The sequence below is a fragment of the Arachis ipaensis genome, chromosome B04 (assembly GCF_000816755.2).
Source record: "Arachis ipaensis cultivar K30076 chromosome B04, Araip1.1, whole genome shotgun sequence".
Lineage (NCBI taxonomy): Eukaryota > Viridiplantae > Streptophyta > Magnoliopsida > Fabales > Fabaceae > Arachis > Arachis ipaensis.
This window is the reverse complement of record NC_029788.2, coordinates 116,047,958-116,058,591: the sequence shown is the minus strand read 5'-3', so window position 1 is coordinate 116,058,591 and position 10,634 is coordinate 116,047,958. Positions and strand designations below refer to the sequence as shown.

The 10,634-nt window shown below is 34.9% G+C and overlaps 2 protein-coding genes across 20 annotated transcripts; one reads left to right on the top strand and one right to left on the bottom strand.

The window, feature by feature from the left end:
• On the bottom strand, positions 382 to 8,084 carry LOC107639818. 19 transcript variants are annotated; one of them, XM_016343427.2, is made up of 10 exons: positions 7,732 to 8,080; positions 6,475 to 6,607; positions 6,162 to 6,207; positions 4,080 to 4,164; positions 3,933 to 3,971; positions 3,787 to 3,831; positions 2,897 to 3,359; positions 2,366 to 2,492; positions 1,302 to 1,409; positions 501 to 1,137 (listed from the first exon to the last, which is right to left on the bottom strand). In XM_016343427.2, exons 7-10 carry the CDS (start codon positions 3,133 to 3,135, stop codon positions 883 to 885), a joined length of 729 nt encoding a protein of 242 aa, XP_016198913.1. In that variant the 5' UTR covers positions 3,136 to 3,359; positions 3,787 to 3,831; positions 3,933 to 3,971; positions 4,080 to 4,164; positions 6,162 to 6,207; positions 6,475 to 6,607; positions 7,732 to 8,080; the 3' UTR covers positions 501 to 882. The 19 variants fall into 19 exon arrangements, with proteins under 19 accessions (XP_020977366.1, XP_016198913.1, XP_020977354.1 ...); XM_021121707.1 differs by having other exon boundaries at positions 382 to 1,110; positions 6,162 to 6,607; positions 7,732 to 8,084; XM_021121695.1 differs by lacking the exon at positions 4,080 to 4,164.
• LOC107637048 (protein MAIN-LIKE 1-like) lies at positions 7,944 to 10,417 on the top strand. Its single transcript, XM_016340500.1, has 2 exons — positions 7,944 to 8,105; positions 10,058 to 10,417. Exons 1-2 carry the CDS (start codon positions 7,944 to 7,946, stop codon positions 10,415 to 10,417), a joined length of 522 nt encoding a protein of 173 aa, XP_016195986.1.

The following is a 10,634-nucleotide window of genomic DNA, read 5'->3' as shown; positions in this document are numbered from 1 at the left end:
CTAATAAAATCGACAATTCTAGCATCGATAATATGAGGTTAAGTTTTTCCCATATTAAGTAAAAGCGACGCGTCTGTCGTCGATAATATTAAATAAAATCGACAAACCAACTGTCGATTTTGGTTTTATTAAAATAGACAAGGAAACCGTCGATTTTTAACTTATTAAAATGGACAAGCGAGCCATCGATAAAATTATAAAAAGATTGACAAGTTCTATGTCTATTTTTTATTTTCTTTTGTCTATTTTGAATTTAAAAATCGACATTACTGCCGTCAATTTTAATAGCTACAGTTTTTTTTTCATTATTTGAAAAATAATAGTCAATTAAATATTACATAATGAAACAAAAACTTTTAAATACAAAAATAAAATTTACAATAAATATTAAATAGTGAGTTTACATACTTATCAAAACAATAATAAATAATCCTCTAACTTAAAGATTTAAAACAAGATAAATAACTAAACTCTACTAATAATACAAAATATTCAAAACAAAGTAAATAATCCTACTCGTACTCATCTAAATAGTCCTTATCTGAGTCATCGAGATCGTCAGAATTATCCTCCATATGAGCGCCCTGTGACTGTCCTGGGGGCTGCAAGATAGGTGGGAGTTTTCTTCTTGGGACTGCGCTTTTCTGGGAGCTTGGAAAAGTAAAAAGAGGAGGTGGAGGGACACGTGATCCAGAACTACTAGGACCCATGGCCCTCACATACTTAGTCAAGCTGCTAAGTTGATGACTAAACTGATCCATCTGTGAGTTATTGGTGTTGAGATCCTCACGCAAGGATTCAACCGTCTGTTGCCACTCTCTTTTCTCCCTTTGATAGCGGTCTTCAAGCTCTCTATATTTAGCGGCATATTGTTCAACTTCCCTATTTGAGTATTATGATTTGTTCTCTAAGATCCAAAACATCAGTGCTGGTGGTCGTGGTTGGCCCATCAACTCGGGGTCGCATCATGGAAGAGTTCCTTACCTCACCCATGCCATATATCCTACCTCTTCGTTTTCCACCCACTGTCTCAATCCATATGCTTTCCTCAGAGACAGGTGGTGGATCAGTTACACTAGCCTCTATAGCAGCCTGTCGCTCTTGCTCAGCCTGAAACATGCGCTCTTGAAATGTTTTCTACAATGATTGGTAAACTACTTTAAGTATCAATAATAATGCAAAAGTTAAGAAGATGTGACAAAAATAAGTCTAAAATTACAATGAAGGAAAGTATTAAGTCATTTCTTTTTGCACATTCTAAGTTACACAAAAAGCAATTACAATGAAAATAGGTAAGTTACCTTTGCCATTCGGGAGTGTTCATCAACCCATTGAGTCCTATCCTCTTTGCGAGTATGGGTGTGCTCAAAAAACTCATCCATACGCGATGGTCTTCCAAGCGATTGATTCTACATAATATAAGTAATAATCAAAAGAAAGAAGTTGATATTATTGTCAAGGTTTAGAAAAAACTCAATTTTTGCATTATTACTAGTCGAATAAGGTTCTTGCATAATTAGGCAGATTAGAACAATCAGCAAAAGGAAACAATCAAGGGATCTGTATGCATTTGTGTTCATAATAACCAAGATAAATACTATGTATATATAACACAATGATTACCTGAGTATGTTTCCATTTCATGTCACCTAACACAATCTCCACCAAAAATAATATTCAAATCACAAATATCAATGATGTTTCAGTTTACCCTCGGCAACAGAAGCCGTAAGATGCTGCATATGACATGAAGCTTTCTCCATGAGTGTTGACTGGCTCCTAATGTGACAACAAAGTAAAGATAAACACTACAAAGGAGACCTAGTAGAACAAGAGCTGACAAGAGTGATCCCGTGCCTCTCCATGAGTGTTGACCAACTTCCCAGCTCATTCTTAATTAAGAAGGTATCATTTATTACACACAGCAGGTTCATTGCTTTTAAACTAGTCAATTTGATTCTAGATTCCTCGTTAATAGATTTTATTTTGGCATGAATATCTCCGGAACTTCACAAAACAGTGAGACCAGGTAGGCCCATTCATACATATAACATTATTTATAATCTTTAATTGTTAGTATCTCATCCATCATCAGAGTTGTAGATGTCATTATTTCTATCTCTCAAAATCTATCAAAAAATTAAATAGAACAAGAATGTGTCTCTCCAATAAAAATCCTACTTCAGCTAGTTGTTCAAGTTAGGACAAACATACTAAGGAACAATGAGAAAAACAATGCATCAAACCAGATTACATATTTTTTGTAAGAAGTATTCATAAACATCAATAAACCAGATTCTAAATCATTTCAATCTCATTTGTAAGAAGATTGTAAAATACGTAAAATAAAATAGATAAAATTTACCCTCCATTCTGTCCACCATATTTTTCGAGTATCATCATCTGCTTCATCAAAACTCAGCCAAGACTTGTTGTAATTTTCCTTAAAAACCTGAGAAATGCACTTCAAGCCAGGCTTAGGTGGGTGCCAACTACATCAATAATTCCAAGGTATATCTGTTCAGTGTGATAGGCAATTTTCATAATCATAGGAACAGTGTAATTGAAAAAGAAGAATGAAAAACAGCTTTTAAGTTTGGAAGAAGACTCTTGAATTTCTAGTAAAAAAGTGTGAGGTCCCGGCAAGTTCTCACAATAAAATCTCATAATATATAGAAAGGGACATTAGCTGATATCATCAATATCTATATATCTGACCTACCACCAACATTAATTTAAACTAAAAGAGGAGATCAGAGGGATTATTGTGTATATTCCTTGGCCAATGATTAGCAGAAGTTTATATCAGCTAGCCTAGATTCTAACTAATTATAAAGACATATTATTTCATAAAAATGAGGCATGCTATTCATAACATTTAAAGCAAATAACAAACCATTTGACACCATCATATCTAAGCTTAGGAGCACTTGTGGCGGAGTGACCAGTGGCAGTGGATGTTCCTGGACCCTGAGTATCTTGGGTACCAGTAGATGTGGTTTGTTTTTCCCCACAAGATCCTGCTCGACTGGGAGCTACGATAGCTAGATCACTCTGCACACTATGTGAGGCAGTGTTGGGATGCTCATTGGCTTGTTGAGCGCATGATCTTGGTGCACCCGGAGTAGGCATCATGTGTATCTGAGGCTCCTGACGAGGGGGGATAGTAGTAGCAATAGGTGGCGGTCTCCCACTAGTCGGAACAGTCGTGCCTGATGATGACCCAACGAGAGTGTATGGATCTGCATGTAAGTCAAGCGGGCGACCGGTAGAAAGCCTAGGCCTCCCTTTCGGCCTCGGCCACGGCCACGACCACGACCACGACCACGACCGCAATCTCTGTCTCTACCAACCATATCCTGTACACATTGAAATTAGGTTTAAATAGAGTGGAAATTATTTTTTAATTAAAAACTTATCTCTTCAATGAAATTTAACTTTTCACCAAAAGAAAAATTCCCCTATATAATATGGCAGCTTGTATTTTTATGTGTGTGTGTGAAATAGTAGTAATATGGCAGCTTGTAGTAATGGAAGAGATTTTTGGTCAATGTAATTGCATACAGCTATGTGATTATAACTGGCTAGTAAAGGGCACGTTAGTAAATAAATAAATATCAAGTTAAGCACCAAAAAAATAAATAAATATCAAGTTGCATTGGCCACATAAAAAGTTTTTCTTTTTCATTGTTATATGCCCTTCTAGTCTTCATTCTGCTATTTCACACACACATATATATAGTAGTAGCTATAATTATTCTCTTCAATGTACTTTTTATTTTTTACCTTGTATTTTTTTATTCTTCTGACATAACATGGATTGCCGGCAGCCTGTCACACGCATGCACAAACACTAGCTAATACAAAGAGCAAGGGCAAAAAAGAAGGGGAAAAAACCTCTGAAAAGCAATAAGATTGAGAAAGTAATATACCTGGGCAGATGAAGTCCCTGCTGAATCCAATGTTTTACCCTGTAAAGAAGTAAAATGCCACATGAAGGTTAATGGAGGTAACAGATGCCTAAACAAACAAAACATGAAGGTATAACAATAAAATTGAAAGAAATGTTTCTAGCTGACTTCATCAAATTGAAACAGACAGCATAATGGAATAGTGTAAATGGATACCACTGCAACTTTGATAATACTTGTGACTATGTCAACCCTGCCAAAAAAATATATATATGCACTATTATTCATTAAGAGTAACACTCACAGTTAACAATTAATTAGCCATAACTAACTAATTTGAATATGGATGCATGCCAGCTTATATGGCAGAGGCTTCTTAATCACTTAGTAACTTGCATGAATTGAAATGCATGCTTAAGCATTTACTTTTCCTCCAATGCTTGCCTAATTTGTTAGCACAGCAAATAACTATGGAATATGAGGCATGAATCATTCTTTGTTAGGGACATGAAATCTTCATCTCCATCTGATGCTTCATATATAACACCATATTTAGTATTACTACAGAAATCATTGAAACAAACATTGAGGAATATTACTATACTTGCATTGTTAGCATAAACTTTTAAAGACAGAACATTATTATTTATTTTATTTAATGGTTGAAATGAGTATGAATGAAGAGGGTCCGAGTCATAAAGTAGTGAGCTAGGGAATCTTCTTCAGATGAATTAAATAAAGTGCAATGAAGAAACTCAAATTTGGACCGGAGATCAAGGACTCAATTAATTATATATTGTTGTGTTATTAGCTTATTAGGTTATGATGATAATAAAATTATGAAATTTTTTTATTTTATTTTATTTTATTTTTAGGTAAAGTATATTTTTTGTCCCTAATGTTTGTTAAAAATTTCAAAAATATCCCTAAATTTTAATTTGTTTTAATTTTATCCTTCAAGTTTTCGATTTGCATCAATTTTATCCTTATAATTAATTTTTAGATAATTAATATTTTTCTTTCCAATTATACCCCTTGTCTATCCCCCACCATCATCATTATCATCACACTCCCCTCTGTTTTTCTCTCTCTGTGTATCCCTCGTCTATCCCCCCACCATCATCATCATCACACTCCCCTCTCTTTTTCTCTCTTTCTCTTTTCCCCATTCTCACCATCATCTCCCCCATCGTGAATAACCATTATCAACCTCCTTCTCCATCATCGTCGGCCATACCCCTCTTTTTCCTTCTTTCTCCTTTCTCCTCCGACCCTCCATCTCCACCAGCGTCAACATCAACCGCAAGTCCTTCCGCTTTGGAAAATTCGTCCAATACCTCAACGCACTCCAAGTCTTACACAAACCGCACATCTCCTCCGATCTCAACTTCTTTCTCTCCGTCGTCGACTTCGACAGTGAGGGAGTCTATTACTTCATCGAACAACTCGTGTGGCTCGCCAAATCGGGACCCATCGATCTGAAGTGGTCACGTTCGTTCAGATGAGGTTCGAGGAGATGGAGGGAGATGAATTAGGGTTAGGAGCACCGAAGCCAAACGGAGCTTCGAGGAGAATTTTGCGTTCTGTGAGGAGCAATAGGGTTAGGGAAAGTCGTGGAGTTGGTATGATTTTTCAAAATTTCATGTCAATTTTTAGTTCAAATCAATGAAAATTTTTCTTCTGAAATGGTCATTGATGGGTACAAATTTGAGCTTGAACGCTGACAAAGATAAATATTATTGTGGCTTGTGGTGGTGAAATATTACATTTATTTTTGCAGTTTTGTAATTGACACCAGCATAGCCATGAGGACAGAGCATAAATTAGAAAAGAGAAAATAATGCTTATTCCAATTGAATGAGTACTCTTCATATTCTATGGGAACTTGAAAAGAAATGCTCCTTAATGTTAAATACAATTGAATGAGTACTCTTACATGATGGTTGTAATGGAAAAAAGAGAGGTATGGATGGAGAAGGAAGTTGATAATAGTTGTTTGATGATGGTGGTGGTGGAGCTCATGGTGAAGACGGAAGAGAAAGAGATGATGATGATGAAGATGATGGGATAGGAGAGGGGTATAATTGGAAAGAAAAATATTAATTATAAAAAAATTAACTATAAGGATAAAATTGATGCAAATCGAAAACTTAAGGGATAAAATTGAAACAAATTAAAACTTAGGGATATTTTTGAAACTTTTAGCAAACATCAAGGACAAAAAATATACTTTACCCTTTATTTTTTTACCTGAAGAAGCTGCTGGCTTGTCAGTATTCTTAACAGTACTATACATCTGCAGAAGCCAAAATAAGACAAAACAAGATAGTACACATAGGGGGATAAAAAAGTAGAAGTTGTCCTGTTGCCTAATTCAAACAAGAGATTCAACTGTTCATCCCTTTCATTCATTTGCTGCACAGTTAACAATTAAATAGAAGTCTCTGCCCCCTTTTTCCGGTATTCCCAATTTAATAGGTTAAAGACTAATATCTTATGGTTTGAAGTTTTATTTAAGAACTTCTTATTGATTAATGAATACAAAGCTGATTTAATGGATTACTTCTTATGTTGCAGATATCACATAATCTCTTAAATAAAGGGATAGGATGCCAAGAGAGGACCACATTTTGTGACTATATCCCAACTTCTTCTGCACTTGGAGGGCCTGAACTTCTGTTTCATTAGTATATTCTCTACAGAAAGCAAGAACCATGTGAATAGTTTTTTTTTGGTTGAACCTCACTAAAATCACAAAGTCTAAATCCCCTATTAGCCTAATAAATATAAAATTTATCAAGTAAAACTTCTGTTAGCCGACGAAAATAGCACATAAATCAGTAAAGTGCAACACATAACATGCTTTTTGAAAATATTAAGGCATGGATAAAACTTCAATGAAGAAATAAGAGAACAGACATATATAAATAAATGAGCTATACATCCCGTGTAAGAAATTTCTTTTTCCATGCATATTCTTTTATTTAAAATATTATAATTTTATATACTTTGAATTAGTGCAATCTATGAGAACAAATGAACAATGAAGAATGGTTTTTCTTACACCAGGCAGCTTAATACTAGATACTGCATGATGTTCTGTTTGTAGAGAGAAAATGCAAATCATGGAAAGCAAAAAGGAAAAGAGGTTAAGCCTAGCTAAACCTGGACACTAGCGCCCAAAAGGTTAGCTCAATGTTTTTCTTTAAACCAAATTCGGTAACCTATATTTTACAAGGTCACGATTCCACTAGTTCGCACAAAAATGTCACTATTCCAAGTAATTATTCACACATACATCTAAAATAAAACCACCTAAAATCTGTGCCTCAAATATCAAATTGATTTCATGAACCTAAAGTCCTAAACTACACAACCTCTTCGAATCGGTTGCTAACTCTACTAAAACATACTCTGAATTCACCAATAAATTTCTCACAATGTCTTGATCATAATGATAACAAGTCCTTCTTTATCTCCATAATTCTTAACTAACCCTTAACAATCCCTAAATGTGCCTAAATCTTAATGAGCTACCACAAGTGTTAGGCCTTATGGTGTATCATACTTAATAAACTCCCCTTGAACTTTTTCCATCTTATATCACTCAATTGGAACCAACACCAAACAAGATAGAAACAACAACTACTAAACTATCTAATTCTTTTTTCAGTTATACGGAACAATATATACATAAACATAGAATTCAGATGACAATAGAACATAGAACCATGGTCACGAACTTCATATAAATAACTCCAAACAATAAAATTCAAGATAAAACATGAAAGATGCAAAATCAGGCAATTAAAAATGAAACCTCGAAGCATGCCGAAATCGTTTCCGGGAGGAGGATCAGTCCGGGGAGCTGGAGGTGGGCCGGGGGAAGCGGCGCGGCAGCTGAAACGGCGTCGCCGGAGGAGGAAGGTGGTGGAGAGTGGGTGAACAGAAGGAGTGAGTGAAGGAGAGAAGAGAAGGAGGTTCACGGAAGAAGAAGAAGAAGGGGGTAACCGTGACGGAGGAACGACGACAATGGAGAATGACGGCGGCGCAACCGTGAATTTGGGTAGAACAAGGGGAAATTGTGTTTCTGTTGATTGGGAAATTTGGGGATTAAATGGGGAATTGGGTTCTGAACTTTGGATGTCGGAAGGGGACGCGAATAGTTGTGATTTTAGTGATAAAAATAGACAGGTAAATTTGTCGATTTTAATTTAAAAAAAATGATATTTTAGACGTTTATTTTATACTTTGAATCTATTTATATTTATCAATGGTAAGTGTTATTGATATTTTAAATAACAAAATCGATGCCATATTCGTTAATTTTAAAATAAAAGTATTTTTTATTACTCGTTCGTCGACAGTGTAAAGGATAATTTATTATAAAAATATCGATAGTCTGGTTGTCGATTTTAATATTTTATCTTTAGTTATATTTTTTTGACAATATCAACAGCAAGCTGTCAAAAAATATTGACGATAAAAATAATCGTTAATTTTTTACGTCAAAAAAATTTGTTTTTTTTTTTTTTTTTAATACAAATTAATTCTTACTTTAACAATATTTCCTTTTAAAGACATAAGACAATGTTTTGTTACCAAATGATAGATAATTCATTCATTAATGAAAGAAAATTACAACTTTTCATATTTGGGACAAAAGAAAGAAAAGTGGGGAGCTCCCAACACTCAAGAGATTAAGAAATCAGGACATAAACATTAAGGAAAAGGAAAGCGAAAGTAGTCGCTTAGCAATTAGCAACCAGGACACTCTTGCTTGGATGATATGTATAGTCTCTTCAGCTTCTTAGTGTCTTATTTAGTTTCTACTTTCTATATGTGTTACTGTTTGTTTTGGAAGACATATATAATATAGTTTAATTTGGAATAAATTGTGTTCATAAGTTTAAGTGATTCTAGTTCTTGCCAGCATCAATGTCATACTTGTTTCTAGTTTCTATTCAATTTAACGAATGACTAAATATAGTAATTTTCAGTGAGAGCTTAGCTTGTAATTTGTAGTTGAAGTGTGACATTTCATATATTCATAGCCACATATAAACACAGAATTGATAGATAGATTAATTAAGTAATTCTTTACCTAAATAATAAGAACCTTTTTGTCTTTTGCATGGATGGAAAAAAAATAACTGTTTGAACTTAATTAAGCAAACTAAACCAAGCCTGAAAAAGAGAAAAAGAAAAGAAAAGAAATCTGTTTGTGCAAGTCTTTCTAAAAAGTAAGAACCTTTGTTCTGCACTAAAAGGCATGCATGCAAAGGAACACAGCTATAAGGGCAAATAAGCGGTGAATTTTTGAAAGTTCTCTGTCATTCTAAAAGAGTAATATTAGTTGTCAATAAATATTATTATTTTTAGTTAGTAATAATTTATATTTATATTTATAAGACGTTTTGTTAGAAATTAATTTGGTTATGGAAAAAATAATGGTGATAACTTTGAATATGGATGCATGGTGAATTTTCCATTAATGTGGACCTGAGTTATTCAGAGACCTGCAAAACGCAGATAACGTTTTGCAATGGCAAAAAAAACAAAAATCTGCATACCTGAAAAAAGCAGGATGCGATTGAACTGGGCAGAAATCAGGGTCCGAAACGTGGCCTGCATGCTGAAAGGCGCAGTGTTAACCAGCATAGGGCTAAACAAAATACAGGTTGCGTTTGTCAGACATGCACAGTTAAACGTGGGTTGCATTTTGCAGCGTTCCTAGTTGTATGCGTGCCACGTGTTGGAGAAGATTGTTGCGGGGTGTTTAAAATACAAAACACAGAGAGAAAAATTACTGAAGAATAAGTGTTATGTGAGGGAGTTACTGAAGAGTGAAGAGTGAAGAGTGTTGTTGTGTAAATAAAGATCATATTATTGAGTACTTGGATCATCTTCAATGGACAAGTTAATTTTTTTTTAAAATTTTATGAGAATAATGTTTAATAAGAATAATGTTTATGAGTACTTGGATCATATAATACAGTTTAATAAAAAGAATGTTTTAATGTTAATTATTATTATTATTATTATTATTATTATTATTATTATTATTATTATTATTATTATTATTATTATTATTATTATTAACTGATATTATTTAGAATTTAATAATTATCATTTTTTTTTTGCAGGCTAATAGGAATTTGTTGCCTAGAAAACTCAATCCGTCCGATACTTTTAACGAGGTAGCTGCAGCGGCACTGGAGTTTACTGGGTTTCAACACGTTTCGCGAGTAGGCGAAATGAGAGGTCATTCTGCACTACTGAGTGCCTTAGTAGAACGCTGGCAGCCGGAGACTCACACATTCCATCTTCCGGTCGGTGAAGTCACGGTGACGCTGGAAGATGTGGCCTACATTCTTGGTCTCCCGATTAATGGGGAGGCCGTTACGGGTAGATCAGACAGCAGTCACCAGTTTTTTGTGGAGAACTGCATTGCGTGTTTTGGTCGGGAGCCCCGGTCCGCGAGATCACGTGTTGGGGAAGGTTAATATTGCATGGGTCTGGCGGTGCAGAGACAGCGAGCCGTGTGATAAATACATAACATCTTCTTCCCAACCTAAATCCCCGAGCTCATCAACATTAACCTCCTCCCCGACTGCGCCCAACTCTAACTGCTGTTCGAACTCAACGTACAGCTCTATCATCGGCATATGAAATCGGATTTGTTGATAAATACATAACATCTGCTGCATACTGGCATCGTCA

Coding starts and splice junctions, on each gene's coding strand:
- LOC107639818 (XM_016343423.2), bottom strand. CDS start 3,135: ATGATGCCTACTCCGGGTGCACCAAGATCATGCGCTCAACAAGCCAAT. Junction 2,493..2,896: donor AGATATGATGGTGTCAAATG/GTTTGTTATTTG, acceptor TTATTGATGTAG/TTGGCACCCACCTAAGCCTG. Junction 1,410..2,365: donor TATGGTGGACAGAATGGAGG/GTAAATTTTATC, acceptor TATATTATGTAG/AATCAATCGCTTGGAAGACC.
- LOC107637048 (XM_016340500.1), top strand. CDS start 7,944: ATGGAGAATGACGGCGGCGCAACCGTGAATTTGGGTAGAACAAGGGGA. Junction 8,106..10,057: donor TTAGTGATAAAAATAGACAG/GTAAATTTGTCG, acceptor TTTTTTTTGCAG/GCTAATAGGAATTTGTTGCC.